Source organism: Pistacia vera, unplaced genomic scaffold (assembly GCF_008641045.1).
Source record: "Pistacia vera cultivar Batoury unplaced genomic scaffold, PisVer_v2 Contig204, whole genome shotgun sequence".
In the NCBI taxonomy this organism is placed as follows: domain Eukaryota; kingdom Viridiplantae; phylum Streptophyta; class Magnoliopsida; order Sapindales; family Anacardiaceae; genus Pistacia; species Pistacia vera.
In genome coordinates this window covers 1,285,569-1,304,349 of record NW_022196007.1, presented here as the reverse complement: position 1 = coordinate 1,304,349, position 18,781 = coordinate 1,285,569, and the positions used below count along the sequence as shown (strand labels likewise).

Genomic DNA, 18,781 nt, shown 5'->3' with positions numbered 1-18,781 from the left:
CTCTCTGAAATATCCTTCAACTTCACTTCACTTCTCTAGACAAAAGAGTTGAAAGGCGGTTGAGGACAAGATATTGTCGATACTGTAAGTAAATGTAGCGCGCATATGGAAAATATAAAGGAGAAAATTTGATTTTAAATAATAAGTATCATTATCACTCTCCATGATGTGGTAATGCTTTGTAATTAAGGTCAAACTCCGCTGTACTAGCTTGAGCACTAGGTTTAGTCTTGTTCATACAAGAAGACAATTAATATGAAAATTAAAGTGGAGTCAAAGCTTTTGCACACACAAGAATTTGTCACAACTTTTTCACCAGCTTCACACGTCTTTCTCCTGATGAAACATGGACCTTTTTTTTTTTTTTTAGTAAACAACTTTTTCCACCTGAGTAACGGATAATGAAATTTTTCATCCACAAACTTTCAAAATACTATTTTATTATCTAACTTTATATTTTATTTATTTCATATTCCAGCATCATTACAACCATACACCATTACTATTCTCTTCTTTAATCATCACTCACAAAAGCCTCTTCAACCCTACTTCTACCGACTCTGTCAATTACCGATAATCAAACGATTAAGGTTCACGTAGCTATCTCTCTCAAGTCAAATTCTCATCAATTCTAATCACCAAAATCTAACCTTTCACCATCAAAAGACTCATTGGTCTCCTCTCTTAAAAAACTCCAACAGTTTGAATCAAGTTTATTTTCTGTTTACTGTTAAAATATAAATTTAGATAATAAAATAGTATTTTAAAAAATTATGGGTAAAAAAGTTTCATTAAACCATTACGTGGGTGGGAAAAAGTCGTTAACTCCTTTTTTTTTAGTGGAAATAAATGTCACCCAATTGGAAGCAAAATTTTAGCTTCTCATGTCTCCTTCCTAGCCAGTCAAAATTTTCATGCTCATTTGGTGGCTTCACAAATTCACCAGCCGGATTTTGTACCGAAAATCTTGACAAGTTTGTGCCTTCCCTTCACTATAATCAGTGTTGCCTTCTTAGTACACGACACGACTGTTATAATTAAGCCAACATGGCCAGAAAATAGTTGTATGATGATAAGGAGAAGGCACGCACGTACTGGGGACTTTGGTTTACATGCATGCGGAATTGACTAACACATTCCGGGCGGCATTTAATACAGTTGTTCATTTCTGAGTTTCTTCTTGGTATATGAAAATCTACCACAAATAATTCTTGCAGGCTCAATGGGACAGTGATGTGATGGCCAGTGGCCACCAGGGAAAATCCCACTTATTTCATTCATCTTGAGAACAGTTATATACAACCAATAATAGCCGCCCTATCCCGATAAAGACCGACATTTATTCAAGGGAAGGCCTGTCACCTTATCTTTACATTATACAGTATAATTAATGAAAACGTATCTTATATTACTACTGTTTTATAAGATTTGCAAATATAAATTTAGTATATATATTATATAAATTTGATATACTGCATGCAGATTTTTCTTTCTCAAATATAGGAAGCTTAAGAAAGGCTATTCAGTAAGCTGTTATTGACCATCAAACTCCCGCAAACCATGCAGCATTTCTCTCCAAACATATGCAACATTTATCATAAAACCTTCTTTTTTTTTCTTTTTTTTTTTGGTGGTTTTACCTGTTTCTTGTCTTTGGAACCCACCAAACGTAGAAGAAAGCAACCTAGAGTGCTTTGTTTTTGGTTCTTCCAACATCATTTCCTGGTGTATGAACAAATTTTGATTCTGCTCTTCATGCATTTTTTTTATTTTTTCTTATCTCATTTGGCAGAAGTGAGTGTGGGGATTCACGATTTTCATGCATGACAATTTGGTTATCTATGATTAATATATTTTATGTGAATTGAAATTAAGGATTTTGATTTTTGCAGGTGGGAAGAAAAAAATGGTGAATGTACGTGCAAGCGAACGGCAAAAAGCTGCAGGTTCTCCCAAGGTAGAGGTGGGAGAGATTGACACCAGGGCACCATTTCAATCTGTCAAAGCTGCTGTTAGTTTATTTGCTGAAGTTGTAAGGAAGGGTAAGAAGCCCGTCAGGAAGACTGAACAACTTCCTTTCGAGGTACTCTTTCTCATCAACTATATACACACATTTACGAATTTTCATATTCTTTTAAAAATTCAGATTTTGACTTTCAAGTTAATAGGAGTTGGCAAAATTTTGCTAATGCATACTACTCTTGGTTTAATGCCAGAATGTCTTAAACAAGGAGACACGGCTTCTTTTGGCCCAAAGAGAGCTAGAAAGGACCAAGAAAAAGTTGGAGAGTGCTGAAACTACAAAAGCTAAAGCACTTTATGATCTGGAGAGGGCTAAGAGGACATTGCAGGATTTGACAACCAAGATCAATTCTGTAAGTGAATCCAAGGAGTCGGCGTTTAAAGCTGCAGAAGCTGTGAGGCAGAAGGCCAAGCAACTTGAACATGATAAGTCTCAAAAGCACTTGGAAAATGATCCGCGGAAACAGGCGTTGATTCAGGCTAGACAGCAGTACAGGACTGCTGCTACTCAACTTGATTCTGCAAAGCAGGAGCTTAACGAAATCCGTCAGGATTTTGATGCAGTTTTGGAGGCAAAAATGGCTGCATTCCAACAGGCAGCAGAGGCTCAACGTTCAAAGAAACTAAGTTCAGGTAGGGTTGATGAGCTGCAGAAGGAAATTGAAGCTATGAAGGAGGCAACTAAACAGATAAAGATTGCCTCTCAACAAATACGGGAAGACCAGGCGAAGATTGTGTCTGAGAAAGATGCACTAATCCAGTCTTATAAGGATGCGAAAAACCAATCGGAGAAGAACTTGATTTCCTTGAGAAAAGAATATGATCCTGAACTGACCAGGAGTCTTGAGATGAAAGTTGAGGAAACAACTGCAGAGATTGAAGATTTACAGAAGCAAATGAAAGAAGCTCATGCTGCTGAAATGGATTCAGTGAGAGTTGTAACTACTGAGCTTAATGAAGCTACAAGGACACTGCAACAAGTTGCAGAAGAAGAATGTTCTCTGAAAAGCTTGGTGAATTCGCTTAAGCTGGAATTGGAAGAGGTGAAGAGGGAGTATGCTGATGAATTGAAGAAAGCGGAAGCTGCCGAAAAAGAATCTGTTGCAGAAGAAAAAATAGATGCCGATAATAAGCTTAATTCGACAATCGAACAGCTATTATCAGAAACCGAAACTGCAAGAAGAGAAGCAGAGGAGATGAAAAAGAATGCTGAAGACCTGAAGCAAGAAGCTGAAAATACCCAGATGGTGGCAGAGGAAACGGAGAAAAAGCTACAGGTTGCTCTGTCAGAGCTTGAAGAAGCAAGAGCGGCAGAGCGGAAAGCCCGTGTTGAGTTAAATCCAAATCAAGATTCCGTTGCCAAGGTGACAATTACAAAGGAAGAGTATGAATCTTTGTTGAAGAAAGCTGAGGAATCTAAAAACTTGACTGAGAAGAAGTTGGCGTATGCTATGACTCAGCTGGAAGAGATTAATTATAGTAAAAGTGAAGCAGACCAAAAATTGGAGGCAAATTTAAAAGCTATTGAGGAAATCAATACTGCAACAGAGATAGCTTTGAAGTCTGCAGAGACAGCAGCCGCGGCGCAAAACATGGTTGAATCTGAACTCAAAAAGTGGCGCCAGAAAGAACAAATGGCATCAGCTTAAGTTGCTTCTATAATTCTAGGAAGTTTGAAGACAGACATTACGATCACCTCCCCTGCAGTTATTGGATCTTAAACAAGATATGAATCAATCTGTCATGAAACAGGAGAGAACATCTACTTGAAAACGCCTTTTTCGCAATCTTCTTGATTGAAGATGAATCTCAAAATTTGTATGTAAATGATACAAAAAAGTAAATGGTGTTGATGCATGCTATCAGAAAAGAAATTTCAGGACTGAATTTAGAGTTATAATTGATCCATATAACATCTTGATTTACGCAAATTTATAATAACAGCATCAGTAATCCAACAGGTGCAACACAATTTCATTCTCATCTCTGTGGCAAACTTTTACCGCAGGAATTATAGATTTTGTATTCCTAGAGAGTGTAGTCTTAGCATTAACAGATGGAAGCCCAGAAAGAGTTCCATATGCAATTAATATGAACTTAAAATAGTGGAACTAGATATTACAATTTATCCTACAATACAATCCTACAGCACATCTGGCTGGGGACAGCTTCAAGCTGATAGCATAGCCAATGTCGGATTAGATACACCGTATTAGCAACTCACAAAGAGATAATATGAGCAGCTACTATCACGTACATTATATTTTATGACTGCGATTAATGAACAAAACCGTATTTCCCCATCTAACAGCAGTGGCATTGTGTTTGGACAACAACATTTGAGATTTGAGACGGCGTGGAGCTCTGTAGTTTCAGCTGTCCTTGATTCTGAGGGCGTCTACAGACTCAGATAGCCCATTCCTATTCTCTATCTTGTGCAACTCGGATTCTATGGTTTTGACAATCTCAGTTCCTTCAGCGTCTGCTGACTCAGGCACCTTCACATGAAAAGAACCCTGCTTGACTGGTTCAGCAGGTTCACCGATCAAGGATTGCTGCTTGATGTAGTTGTAGAGCTGTTGATGAAAGGGATGGTCCAAGGAAAAACAACTGATATCCCCTGACTGGCGAGATGATCCAGAGCCTTCTCTTCTACAGAAATGTGGGAGTGATTCAAAATCCATTATCTACAAGAAACGTGCAAACTAATTAAGTATTCCGGATTTAACCTGTAGCTTCACATTTGCATTCAAGAAAAGGGGAAACCATCCAAAGTCCAAAGACAGAATAAAATTCTTCATTTTCAGCCCTATATTCATGTTACACCCTTTTTTACCAAATATTATGAATTAATGGTTGCCTCGTATCATGATTTTACATAACAGAAATAGAACCAGCAAGGGGTGTTGGCTGTCTGATTATTTAATCAGTCACCTTGCATTAACTTTGGGTGAATATAATTTGTTATACCATAAACTGGTATTTGCAACCATGTCTGTGATAAATTCCCACACATTTATTTCACAGAAAACATGAAAAAGAAAGAGCAAAATAAAAGGAGAATGATTAGCTAGTCAGAGGGAAAAGGAGGAACATGGCGACAGAGTTCCTAAAGATTTCCTTGAGCTCTTAGTTCAAATATTTTTTGTAATACAGACGGATGGAATAAGTTTTATTGACAAATCTGATCAATGAAATTTGAAAGAAGAACTAGTTCTAAATGATGTCTAAATTAACTATATTATGACAAGACAAGAAGAAAGCAGCATTGGCAATGTTTGGTACACAATAATTTAAGAACTACAAGAAAATCACCTAACCTTCAATAATTCATCTCGACCAGAACCTGACAACACCTGCACTTTTCTCCTTGTCCTCTCCTGCAAAAGGGGCTTAACAACCTGTGGAAAAAGTTTAAAGGTTATCTACAGCCATTCCTGGCTCTAGTAAAAAGGAGCAAAACTTGCACCAGAACAATGTCAAGGAGGAAGTTGAGCACCAGTACCACCAATAGAACAAGGAACAACATGCTAACACTGACCTTCCAACATGCAGAAAATATGTATGGGACATTCACAATGTAATACGCATTTGTCTTCTCAGGGTAGTTCAAGTCATCGATTGTAGATATGATGGTCAATAACTGCATTAGCACAAGAAATCTGAGGCAGTGAACATTACATAGATTAATGAGGTCAAAGTTTATAACCACTCATTTCAGATCTGCAAACTGGAAGCTTCACTAAAAAGTCTCATCAACAGATAGCTATAAAGACAGCTTAGCATTTAATTTTCAGCCACCCAGCTATTACTTGGAAGTCAGATCATTTGGAAGAGAAACTTTGATGATATGCTCTCAAAGTCATTATAGCAAGCCAATTTTACACTTCAGCTAGTGCGAATCCAGATAGTTAAGTACCCAAGTGGACTGAAATAAAGTGGCATACAAAGTTTATCGAAAGTTGACATTACTAGTAAAGCAACAAAATAATGATGGGAAAACAAGAAGATGATAGTTTGCCACATCAAAGGAAGGGAAGAATTTTGAGGGGAAGTGTGCGGAAGATTTGGAAAAGACATAATTTTAGCATGGCAATACCTTTATATGGCTTAATGCTGAAAGCTTCAGGCCTGTCATATCCAAAACCTTCACACACGTGGTTATTGGTTTCTTACATTTCTTTGATGCAGCAGGCTACAAAAAAGTACACAGGTTAAAACAAAACCCAAAAAGGCTTGAAATACTTCAAACTTTTAACACCCACCAAAACTACACGATCTCTATATTCATTTATTTGAATATGTGACTGCACATAGTAGTTGACCTGTCATAAAAGAATAAAATGTAAATAAATATCACAAATAATTCTTCTCTGTGAGAATGATAAACACTCAGTCAAAAACAATTAGATGAAATAGCAGCCATAAAATTTCAAATGTAAGAAGTTGTTCCAAAGAGCGTTATCATCAAGAAATTTATCATAAAACTTACAGAAGCTTTGTCAAACGTGCTGAGCCCTACACCAATAGCAAAGATGGGCAGCCCCTGGAAAAGAGTTCATTGATGTAAGAACTCTTGAGAACTCAAGATATACTATTCCTATGAGAATCATTTCCCTGATACTTTTGTAGGACACAGACCCATATAAAATCAACTTTGATAAAAGAATTAGCACCTCTTTTGAGTAACCTGACATTCCTATGTGCTGTGAATCACGCACTGCCCTGTACAATTCGGTAGGAACTATTGGTTTCTGAAAAAGACAAACAGCAGCCACATCAGATATGTTTATACACTCAAATAATAATTTAAACTCCCAAAAAAAAAAAAAAAAAATGAATGCAAAACCAGAACATCATTACCAAGAAATGAAATTACAGTGATGTATATAAATATAACACTCTCAGCTAAAGAAAACCTTTTTTCACTTAATGAAAACAAGAATTTTAGCAGTAAACTACGAGTATCAGTAGAATAAAAATATATATCTCCAAATATCCTGAACATCAGGCCTTGTGAGTCATACATTTCAGAGACAATATCACAACATTTAGCCTATCCCAAGTCTCAATAGTGGAACACAACTCATAAAAGTAAGGTCCAACTTTTCCAGTTACAGAATTGCTTGTATGGTCATTAACGATCTCACATCAGATAATCAAAACTGACTTTTTAATATAAGTCAAAATTTAATTAATTGTACCCGCCCACAGCACTTATTAGTTATTATTCAATATTATAGGTAGATTGCAGACTTTGGCATACTGCATTTAGAATTCACAATAATATCGTTTTCAATTTCTTTTTAACAGTAATCTCCAGGTAACAATGTGCTTAAGAGTCAGTCCTACAGTTCCTATTTCAAATTATAAGACACAAACTGATAATTTTGTCTTTGGAATATCAATTATAAGGTTGATGCAACACCAGGGAATATCATAAACTTACCGATAATATTTTGTCAATCTCATTTGTTACCCTCCAGTTCAGACAATCCACCAACTGAAAGATCATATGCAATCAAAATTTATAAGAGACATTGATTAATACCGTTTGTTACAGTAAAGAATGACATGTTTTCACAATGTACTACAACTAACCATTTTATGTGCTTTGGAAACATTCCACTCTCTTGCTTTAAGGAAACGCACCAAAGTTTCAGTTAGATATCCTTGATGAACATTCTGCAAATCAAGAAATAATTGTTAATTCCATCATTGTATTCAAATTTCAGTTATCACATAATTATCCAATTTAAGATTCAACATCTTCTCTTAAAAATCACTCAGCTTTTATTGCATCAAAATGCATACAAGAAACAAATTACAGCACATGGAAACATGAAGTTTATATACATACTACTTAGCCACTTTATCCTCAAAGTTGCCAAAATATCTCATAACAGCTCAGTAATCTATCCAAGGTGGGCATTTTATCAATGAAAGAGATATTTTTCGTAACAACATTCCAATCCTTTTAGATCTTTAAAATAATCTTGGTGGTAAACATTTTTCATGAAAAGCAATCACAACTAGATTAACTTTAGGGATGAGAATCCAGAACAATGGTTATGGGGAAAAAGAAAAAGAAGGTTTCTTTATACCATTGGGTGAGGCTTTGCACTAGATTTTAGACATAGTGGCCAAGATCATTGAAGATTTTTCCAATCTGGTGTGAATTTGGCAGCAGCAAAAGGCCTATGTTCTGAAAGCTACCTCCGTAAATATTATACATCACCAGTTCCCTTCAAGCAGCTCCAAAGAACAAACACCGAGGGTTTAAGTGTAGATGGTCCTTCATCACAACACCTTAACAGTAGGACATAACTCAGCAGCAGACAAACTTACATAACCTCCTCAATGTGATTCCACTAAATGATAGGGGTATACCATGTGTTCTAAACAATGATTACACTGCCCAGCATGGGATGTTCAATGACCAAATACCGTATAAACCAAAAAAAGGGTCTGACCATCTCTGTGTAGAAGAAATTTTAGTAAAGGGGACAAGCATGCTCTAACATTGCATGAAGGCTTGTCATACAAAATAATTTCAGAAGTCTGCAATTGACTTAAAATGATAAAACACCTAATGATGAAACACCTACTGCCAATTTAGTTAATATGCAAATGGGAAAGCCAACGTGGTATGATGGTTAATTAAAAGTTGCCCCAGTCCTTAATAGCTTAACGAAGGGCTTTCTGATGTAGTAATTTCTTATAGCACAATTTAGGAAGACAAGTCAATCTGCATCATCTCACCAAAAGATCAGCTCATGTGGAAGAACTGCACAATAATACGAATTTACGTATTATGGTTCGAGTCTATAGTCAATCTTATCTATAGGAGAGGTTAACAATTAAATCCAACTTTTCCTATTAATCTCATAATCATAGTAGTGACAAAGGAAGGCCTGTGAAGTAGTTCAATAATAATGGCTCGGAGTTTCTCAACTCTTTGTCTTAGGATTAATCTCTTCTATTTCTTGGTGAGGGAGGGTAGGGATATAACTCATCAATAGAGTGCACCGTGACGTGGTGGAAGTTATCACTAAAGTTCAAGCAAGATTATCCCTAAAACCCAAATGAATTGTGAGTTTTTCTATCTTGACTTGGCCCCGCCATGTTTGAATAATAGTAGATAAGAGGCTTGAATGATAAGATATATTAAGACAGCATTCTTTTTTCTCTGAACCAATGTATCTATCAACAGATTTTCTCTCCTCATCCTGTTTATTACTGGTACATAAGTAACACAGAGTTTAATATGCTTCATACAGTTGCTGAACTTGAAAATTGAAATTGAAGCAGAAATCAGTCTTATACATCAAAAATTGTTTAAGAACACAAGAATCACTCCAACCATCCAGTGGCGTTAGATTTAATTTCACGTTTAAGAATAAGATCACAGCTACCAAGAAAAGAAGTGAAAAGATCACGCAGCCAGATTTCACACTCCCAGAAACAAAATTAGGTCCCATAAACTAGAACCCAGTTGCAAAGATCAAACATTTCATCTATTCTACGAATCACATGCTCCACTAGTTAAGAAACCACTTCTACAATTCACATTTTCCCTGAATATCATTTCCCAAAAAAGAAAATAAAAACNAATTTGCATTTTTAATCTCTAAAAGTGGCTAGGCTTTTGTTTGCCGCATATACTGATATTGATCATGTAACATTACAGGATTATTAAGGTACCGGTGGGATAATATTACCCCCTTCCTGCTCTTGGATTATATGGTCGAGTCGATCCTTGAACTAAATACGATCAAAGGGGGTAACATTACATGACCCTCTCCCCCAAATACTGTAGCAGTACCCTTTAATATCATTTTTATTATATATATAATAAAAATAAAAATTAATTTTTGTATTTAAAACTCTAAGAATGCGTCGACCCTTTAATATCATTTTCTGAAAAACAATCTCTGAAAAATATCGACCCTGTAATTTTTGTATTATTTGTAGCAAAAATAAGTTCAGAGAGAGAACTTTACACGTAGAACAAGTTCAGAAATGTTCTTATAAACCTACTAGTTTACCAGTCAACAATTTTTTGTTGTTGTTGTTTGAAATTCCATGTGGGAAAATAAGAGAGAGAGAGAGAGAGAGAAGATAAAAGAGGGAAAATAAAAACAGGAGTGAAGGAAGGCGGGTCTACTTATGATTACTGTTGATTCCCACCTAGAGAAAAAATGAAGCTTCATTCAGATTTCAATAAAAGACAGACAGCTCAAAGTTTAGTTTTTGTTTTTATTGTTTGCTGTGTTTCCACCTCAATGTTAAATGAAAGCAAAAACAGAACCTTCAGCTCAAAGTTTTTATTTTTTGTTTTTAATTTTTGTTGTAAGTTGTAACCGTGGTGGATAAAAAAGGAGGCCATGTCTGTGCAAAGAGAAAGAGATTACCCTTAATCATCAATTTCACACTGGATAAACCAGGTGACTCCTTTACTGTTTCTTGTTTTTATAAGTATTATGATGTGTTGTAGGGCAAAAAGGGTGTTTGGATCAAGTTGCCTATTGAGGTCGTCAATCTTGTGGAACCTGCGGTTAAGGACTTACAGGAATATTTGGTGATTGGGTGGAAGAGGATGGTGTCTTCATCTCACGGGAATATTTGGTGATTAGGTGGAAAAGGAGGGTGTTTTAATCTTACAGGAATATTTGGTGATTGGGTGGAAGCGGAGGGTGTTTTAATCTTACAGGAATATTTGGTGATTGGGTGGAAGAGGAGGGTGTCTTTTGTGTGACTTGTCTTTTGTGTAAGACCATTTAAGATTATATAACAGTTTTTCATGCAAAAGCAACGCCAACCTTACTGATCTCTAAACTATGGAACTACCACATGCACAAAAAATCAATCCTTAACTCATCAGATTGATTTGGACCCTCTACTTTACATGGTCCCATGTTCCTAGATCCACTTCCGTTTTTTTTTTTTTTCATTTAACAACCCTATACTTGCTTGAATGATTTTCAATATGGGATAGCATAGTCTTACCAGCAGCATCATTTGAACATATATAACAAGAAACAAGAATTGACTTTAACTTGATCCTGTCATTGTATTCGCATATTCCTCATAGATTTCGTATGCAATTCAACAGGGAATGACAGAAACTGCAAATATATTATATAGTATGTAGTTTAACATCATGGCTTAATTATTGTATATAATACATAAATAATGATGCCAACTCTATGCTATGATATAAATATACAAGACAAAGAGAGTCATGCCTACTGTGTAAAATGATATCCTGTCGTTTTCTATTGCAGAAGACTTTGAAAAGTAAATACTTTGGAGCTTTTGGCAATGTTCAAAACTACACATTAACTGCAAACGAAGAAACTTGGCGACTGCAGGCTAGCTTGCCATACCATCAACTCTTTTGATTCCAATATTTGAGATTTTTGTTTGTTTCTTCCGAAAATGTCTGTGACAGTCACAGAGAGTGAGGGGAGTTTGTTCTTAATGGATGTTCATGGTGGAGATCATCAAGATAGTGTATATGTTGCTGTCGGGAAGGGTGAATCCAGCATGTATGCGCTTTCATGGACATTACAGCACCTTGTGAATCCTTCAACCATCATCTATCTCATTCATGTTTTCCCAGAAATCAAACACGTTCCTTCTCCATGTAAGCTCTTTACATATTATTTCTTCTGCCATATTTTTCCTCTCCCTTTCTTAGTTTCTTTATCATGGTAGGTGACTAGCTTGGTTAGCTAGAAGAGACATAGTCAAAACTGACGTTTTGACAATCTGCAATACTTGGTTTGGTTTTGACAATCTGCAACATGTAACATGTTTTAGTTTGGGTACAAGAACAGCTTGGGTTACTATGAACATATAATCATGATTAACGCTTTAGGATAGGAAAAGGACAAAACTTAGATGCAATCTCAATTATTCAAACGCTTTTTAAAAATTGTCAAAACAAGTGTAAAGCATATGGGCTTTTCAACTTATCTTGGAACTTGGAATAGCATAAATCACGGGGAAAATTTGTTTAATTATTGTCATCAAAGGGTATAATTCACTATTCTGAACTATATACTAGTATATAGATTATAGATCAATGGTTTCGTGTTTCGCAATCCCAACAGTATGTGAATTGAATCTAGAATAGAAGTCTGATAAAATCTAGATGAATTGAACCAAATTATTGGTGGTTATAGTGGAATTTTCTAATCAGTCAAGCTTGTACACTTGAGCCTGACAGTCAAACAGTACAGCTGGTCTAACTTTGGTTAAAGCAGAAGCCTAATTGAGATTGTTCACTGGGGTATGTGAATATGAAAGAAATTACTGCCTGAAAGTGTTTTTGGTTATTGCCAGTGTAAGTGATACTATTGAGTCCTATGTTTTGGTGATGACAGTGGGAAGGTTACCAAAGAGCCAAGTGAATCCAGAGCAAGTGGAGACCTACATGGCTCAAGAAAGAGGCAAGAGGAGAGAACTTCTGCAGAAATTCTTTGATGCATGCCCTGCTTCTAAGGTACAATACTGGAAAGAATAATATGCTGATGCATACTAACATAAAATAAACTCTTATATTTGATGTTCACATGAAGAAACTTTACAATGAAACAGGTGAAGGTAGACACCATGCTTATTGAGAGTGAGAGTGATACCGTTGCAAAGGCTATTGTCGACTGGATTCCAATTCTCAACGTAAGGAAACTAGTAGTTGGAACCTCGAAATCTAGTCTATGGTATCATCTTTGCTCCGAGAAAGTCTTCAAAACAAACATATGAATGTTGTGATACACTGTTTAAAGTTACATTCAACATTCAAAGGATACTATCTTGTGATTCATTTTCTTCTTACTTATCCAATTCTTTTTTGATGGGGACTGACAGGAAATTGAAGTCCAGAAAAGGGAATGGAATAGCTGATCAGATACTGCAGAGTGCACCAGAGGCTTGTGAGATTAAGATAGTATGTGAAGGAAAGGAAGTTATTGATCAGATGATTAAATCACCCTCTCCACGTGGCAATGAAAACAGTCCCAAGGCCAAACAACAGGAGGATGAAAGCAACGATTCCTTCTCATGCATGTGCTTTAAGCCTAAGTTTATTTGATAAATATACCAGACAATATTTCAAAGCCATGTGACATGAATCTACATTCAATATATATACCAAATCTTCATGTTGGACTGGGAACTCTTTTTTCTCTCTTCCTGGGACAAAGAAATGCCACCAAGAGAAAAAGATAATGCCTCCTTGACCTTGTAAAAAAGTAGACCATACACTTTTCTCTAAACTTAGTATCTTGCAATTGCTGCCATTGTAATATTATAACTTACGAACACTGGCCGGTGTGTAGTTTAAGGCACCAAACCTTTGCAACCTCTTGTCATTTCAAAGATATATTCGACTTACAAAAGCAACTGTGACTTGTCTTTTGTGTAAGACCATTTGAGATTATATAACAGTTTTTCACGCAAAAGCAACACCAGCCTTACTGATCTCTAAACTATGGAACTACCACATGTAAAAAAAAAAAAAAAATCTAATTAATACAGAACTCATCAAGAAAAAGTTTCCATATCAAAACAAAAAACAACAAAAAATAAAATCATCGGTTGAAGTTGATCTTGGTCTATATTTCTGTAAATAACGTCCAGGAATCTGTATCTACATCCTATTTTTGACACAAGTAGCCTTAATTTTCTAATCCATATGCCAGTTCAAAGGCTTGTGCCCCTAAAAATGAAAAGAGTCTAAGCAAAAACAGAAAAGTACAGACGCGAAACCAGTTGCTAGGTGAAAAAAAAAAACAAACATACAAGTTTTCATTCTCTGTCAATAATAAAGACTTCTATCCTCATCACCAACAACCCTTTAGATGTTCAGAACAATCTTCTCCTTAAATAGAAACAATTTGCAAATTGCAATCAATACCAACTATCACTAAAAGAAATCAAACTCCGGATAATTATCAGAACCTTTCTGATTAGGTGCAACCACAGGAATGGCAGTCTTTTCACTTGCTGATGATGCTGGGGCTGGTATCCGCTCTAGCTCAACTGGCTTTGGAATGTCTGGGGGGGTAGCGCATCGTATTAGTGCCCAATTCACACCTTCGAAAAATGGATGTTGCTTAATTTCTGTTGCACCTCGCTTATATGCCAATCTATGCTGAGGTTCTTTTACAAGTAACCCCCTAATGAGATCCCTTGCTGCGAAACTAACAACAGGTGATTCTGGAAACCTAAGAGGCTGACCCACAACATTGAATAATGTGGCTCGGTTCCCTGATCCCTTGAAAGGAGTTTTACCAAACAAGAGTTCATACAGAAAGATTCCAAAAGTCCACCAATCAACAGCACTTCCATGACCTTCGCCCTTGATAATCTCGGGTGCTAAATACTCATGGGTCCCAACAAATGACATAGACCGGGCCTCAGTAGGCTCAGCAATCAGCTCAGGTAATGGGCTTACTTGGTTTCCAATTTCGTTTTTAGGTTTTCGGTCCTTCTTGGACTTGCTAGAAAAGAGACGAGGTGAGAAGCAGGTAGGAGTGACACAGGATGGCTGGATGCATGAAGGCTCAATGCAAGCAGGCTGGACACAATAAACAGGATTCTTTCGTAATGGCTCAGATTCAATGGATGCGGTTTTAATAAGTGTAGGACTAACTGCACAGCGAAGGGAAAGATCAAAATCGGAGAGCATTATATGTCCATCTTCCCTCACAAGGACATTTTCTGGCTTGAGGTCACGGTAGATGATACCAAGCATGTGAAGATATTCCAGAGCTAGCAAGACCTCAGCCACGTAAAACCTGGAAGTTTAAGTGAAAAAAGTAAAAATGAATACCATTAACATCATGCAAATGCAATAAGCCACAGAGATTAACATTTTTGGCACTTCAACTTTCTATAAATGATCATGAAAAGAACTACATGAAACTATATTTTCCCTACAGTCGATGGATTTCAGAAAATCATTCTTCAAACACAGCATGACACATTACTCAATTGCTGGACACTTAATCCTTTAAATAGGATATCAGCCTTCATATTACATCTCTCTCATCAGTTCATTATCTGCTGTCTCATCATTTTAACTCTGCTACTGTTTCATCCATCAGTCACTTTAACGCAATACAAGAGCTGCAAAATGCAAAAGCATTCTTTCTCCTATAACATAGGGGCAATCAAAAGATCCTAGAGATTACAAAACATTACTCTAATAGTTTTTAGAAGTTCCCCATGATGTTCTGGAATATTTGCATTAAAAAGAACTCGTCAATATTTGTGATAGAATAATCAGATAGATAAAAGTTTTAACCATTGCAGCAGACCCTTACAAGAAGATGACCAGGGGCATGTTTCTAAACTTCATGCATCATGAAACAGAGACCAGTTAGAAGGAAATTATGAAAAAAAAAAAAGCTAAGCATGATATAAAGGTTATTGGATCAAAATATTGATTAGCACTAAATTATGAGAACGAAATAATACATAAAAGTTTGGTTATCATACTTCACTGCCTGCTCAGGAAAATGTTTGCCTGGCTGCCTCTGCCGAAGAGTGTGCAAATCTCCTCCAGGGCAAAACTCCATTACCAAACATGAGAACTTATCTGTCTCAAAGTGAGTATAAAGCGATGGAAGAAATGGATGGTCCAGAGACTGCAATATCTCTCTCTCTGTCTGAGCCCGAAGAAGTTTCTTACGACCTGCTAAAGATGCTTTATCCATTACCTTCATTGCAAAATAACACTTAGTTCCACTCAACTCGGATAGATACACACTCCCAATATCCCCACAACCCAACCTTTTTAGAAGTCTAAAATGGCTCAAACCCAGAACTCCATCTCTAGCTCTGACCGCTTGGATGGCTTCCCATCTTACATCATTCGCTTTGTGGGGTTTATTGATACTGCTACTGAAGCTGCTACATGTGCTCTCATCACTTATATCACTGCTTGTGCTTCCTCTACATATACTGCTCTTGCCACTCTCAACGAAATCAAGACGATCACTAATCTTGGCACTCCCACTAGTTTTGGCGATACTGCTGGCCCCATCACTAACTTTGGCAGAAACCGAACTGTTCTTCACACTTCCATACTCAGATGTTTTCTTTTCTTGATCAGCGGAAGCATCTTGTGAGCCCCTAGTATTGCTCACAATAGAATCTACTACACTAGATTCTTGTTCAAGACCAAGTGATGCAGAACTGGACTTAAGTTTATTAATCAAAGAGTCAACAGACCCATTATGATTAGAATTTGGCAAAGTTTTATTTTCCGACGCTTCTACCACAACCTGCTTCGGAGTTCTATCTACCGGTTTAGGTAACTGTTTGGGGGAAATCAGCTCATGTTTGCTCGTCTTCGAACCATTTAGCGTCAGAGACATAAGATCATTTGCCTCAACTTTTTGAACTCCAGCTGTTTTCTGCTGTTCTTTTGAAGAAGCTTTGGCAACCGTTTTTGAGGCCATCAGAGTACACGGAAACTTTAGTTATGCATCAGATGAACAAATACATCAAGCACCCCTCCATGAAAAGCATTATATCATCAGTCAGAAGCCCGACAAAGTCTCACTTGACTCTGCAAACAGCAACAATTTATCTATTAAAGACATCAAAATAAGGTAAAACATGACCACAAAATGGCATGTCTTGTTGCACTCAGATATGAAAATAGAACTTCCTCATATGCCGAAAATGGAAATAGCAGTTCTCAATGCATATTAGAAACCTAATTAATTTTTTTTTTTACAAAGAAAAAGATTAAAACATTTACAGGTCCCATAAAAATCACCCCTCAGTTCAAACATGAACACACCATTAGTGAAAAAATGCTAATAGCTTTGCAAAAAAACAGGTCCAAGATGCAAACTTCGGTTATCAACTCCAATAAAAAAAACTCACACCAAATTACCAAATCAAATCATTTTCTCCCCAGAAAATAAGAAGATTCAATCACAAAACTTTTTTAATCATACAATATGAAATTGAGGAAAAAAAAAAAGGTATAATCAGCAGATAATATTATAAAACCAAATTCAACATGCAGCCAGCACAAAAATGAAAAAAATAAAATACAGTCAGACAGATAAAGAGAGCAAAAAAAAAAAAATTTATATATATATAATTCACGGATCACCAGAGAAAAATTATAAAATCAGTGAATTAAATAACCATGTCTAGTAATGCAGTTTCAAAACAAACCTCAACTACCTAATCTGGAAACTATAAATCATCAGAACCAACGGTTAGAACATGATCAAGGCTCGAAGGGACACAAAAACCAGATCTTGATCACAAAAATCACAGCTTTCTGAGCAGACCAAACACAGATCCAAAACAACAACGTAACCCAGATACAAAAAGCAAGATCACAAGGTAAAAGAGTGAGAACCCATCAAGAAAAACACAGGAAAACTAAAAAAAAAAAAAAGTACCTGACTTCAAGGATCAAAACTGCAAGAGCCTTGCTTTTCCAAATTTTTTTATTTTTTTTATTTATTTGCTTTTGCAGTGAAAAAGAGAGCTCTTTGATAGCTTAATTGTATTATACCAGATGTTAATGTTTGTATAAAGAGAGAGAGAGCGAGCGAGAGAGAGAGAGAGAGAGAGAGAGAGAGAGAAAAGAGAGTATAAAAATGAGGATTGTGTTGTGTCTGTGCTTGTGGTGGACTTATTAGGCAAACAGAGAGGAGAGATGTAGAGACCAGAGAGGTCAAAGCAAAGCTTAAAGCAAAAGTTGGGTATTATTATTATTAAATTTTTTTTTTTTTTTTAAATTCAAAATTTTCTGATTGGTTTTGGTGTCCCAGAACTGAACTAAGAGGGTTTGAGTCACCAAACCAAACCAAACTGGTCTCTGAGAGAGCTTCTGTTGTCTGTTGCTTGTCTGTCATAGCTCATCTCCTACACGAGTGTTAAAATAACCATACTACCCTTTATCTTTTACATTATATTTTTCTACACCCTGACTTATGAGTTACGTATGTCAACACTTCTTCCTTTTTTAGTTTTTTTCACTTTTCTTTTTTTTTTTTTTGGTGACTTTTATAATTTTTTTTATAAAAAGTCAACTTTTTTCATGTGAATTGTATGAAAATTGGAGGAAAATCTTTAATAAAATTCAAAGTTTTTTTTTAATCAAGATGTCCAGGTCAAACTACGCGTAGAAGAGACTATTATAGCAACCCACCACCAGGACCCCCCACTTAAATCACACATGCTCAGATACATAATCGAATATAAGACCATTTGTATATCTATACTATCCTCAATTTACTGTAATCATCTTGACTACCCACGGATGAGTATAAAGTTGAGGTCAAGAACAGAGTTCATTAAGTTTTATATTAGGAGATGATATTCGAGTTTTACGTTTGAGTTTGTTCATATTTGGATTGCAAAATTTTAAACCTAGTTGAAGAAAGAAGTGTATTGAGCTCTCTTACAATAGATGTACATACAACTAAACAGATTATGAAGTAAGTGTAATCTAATATTCAAGTTTTTACGGTAGATGTAGGTACAACTAAACAGATTACGAAGTAAGTGTAATGTGATATTCAAGTTTTTAGGGTTGAGTTTGTTGGTAAATGGGTTACAAAATGATATGGTGAGAGGGATGAAGAGTCTGGAATTATGATATGAGTGCAGTAGAAAAAGAATAATGGTGTCATAGGAGAATGAGAAACAAAGTCCCACAAATTGTGCCGACATTAGGATTGTTGATTTGCCTAAATGAGGTTATTACTTTGCT

General features: G+C 36.1%; 4 protein-coding genes across 7 annotated transcripts; 2 read left to right on the top strand and 2 right to left on the bottom strand.

Moving 5' to 3' along the window:
• Nucleotides 1-1,906: 1,906 nt before the first annotated feature.
• On the top strand, nucleotides 1,907-3,671 carry LOC116128748 (WEB family protein At1g12150). Its single transcript, XM_031414495.1, has 2 exons — nucleotides 1,907-2,083; nucleotides 2,217-3,671. Exons 1-2 carry the CDS (start codon nucleotides 1,907-1,909, stop codon nucleotides 3,669-3,671), a joined length of 1,632 nt encoding a protein of 543 aa, XP_031270355.1.
• Nucleotides 3,672-3,972: 301 nt separating this feature from the next.
• LOC116128865 (phosphatidylinositol/phosphatidylcholine transfer protein SFH2) lies at nucleotides 3,973-8,439 on the bottom strand. Of its 2 annotated transcripts, XM_031414637.1 has the most exons (10): nucleotides 8,127-8,429; nucleotides 7,624-7,707; nucleotides 7,472-7,525; nucleotides 6,699-6,776; nucleotides 6,515-6,568; nucleotides 6,288-6,347; nucleotides 6,122-6,217; nucleotides 5,564-5,665; nucleotides 5,343-5,423; nucleotides 3,973-4,709 (listed from the first exon to the last, which is right to left on the bottom strand). In XM_031414637.1, exons 1-10 carry the CDS (start codon nucleotides 8,127-8,129, stop codon nucleotides 4,395-4,397), a joined length of 927 nt encoding a protein of 308 aa, XP_031270497.1. In that variant the 5' UTR covers nucleotides 8,130-8,429; the 3' UTR covers nucleotides 3,973-4,394. The 2 variants fall into 2 exon arrangements, with proteins under 2 accessions (XP_031270497.1, XP_031270498.1); XM_031414638.1 differs by lacking the exon at nucleotides 7,472-7,525 and having other exon boundaries at nucleotides 8,127-8,439.
• Nucleotides 8,440-11,355: 2,916 nt separating this feature from the next.
• Nucleotides 11,356-13,489, top strand: LOC116128765 (U-box domain-containing protein 35). Of its 2 annotated transcripts, none has more exons than XM_031414514.1 (4): nucleotides 11,356-11,671; nucleotides 12,414-12,532; nucleotides 12,628-12,749; nucleotides 12,898-13,489. In XM_031414514.1, the coding sequence occupies exons 1-4, from the start codon at nucleotides 11,464-11,466 to the stop codon at nucleotides 13,118-13,120; spliced, it is 672 nt and encodes a 223-aa protein (XP_031270374.1). In that variant the 5' UTR covers nucleotides 11,356-11,463; the 3' UTR covers nucleotides 13,121-13,489. The 2 variants fall into 2 exon arrangements, with proteins under 2 accessions (XP_031270374.1, XP_031270375.1); XM_031414515.1 differs by having other exon boundaries at nucleotides 12,628-12,708; nucleotides 12,898-12,999.
• Nucleotides 13,490-13,624: 135 nt separating this feature from the next.
• On the bottom strand, nucleotides 13,625-17,699 carry LOC116128764 (serine/threonine-protein kinase D6PKL2). 2 transcript variants are annotated; one of them, XM_031414511.1, is made up of 3 exons: nucleotides 17,463-17,699; nucleotides 15,532-16,606; nucleotides 13,625-14,828 (listed from the first exon to the last, which is right to left on the bottom strand). In XM_031414511.1, exons 2-3 carry the CDS (start codon nucleotides 16,494-16,496, stop codon nucleotides 13,955-13,957), a joined length of 1,839 nt encoding a protein of 612 aa, XP_031270371.1. In that variant the 5' UTR covers nucleotides 16,497-16,606; nucleotides 17,463-17,699; the 3' UTR covers nucleotides 13,625-13,954. The 2 variants fall into 2 exon arrangements, with proteins under 2 accessions (XP_031270371.1, XP_031270372.1); XM_031414512.1 differs by lacking the exon at nucleotides 17,463-17,699 and adding an exon at nucleotides 17,230-17,249.
• Nucleotides 17,700-18,781: the final 1,082 nt, after the last annotated feature.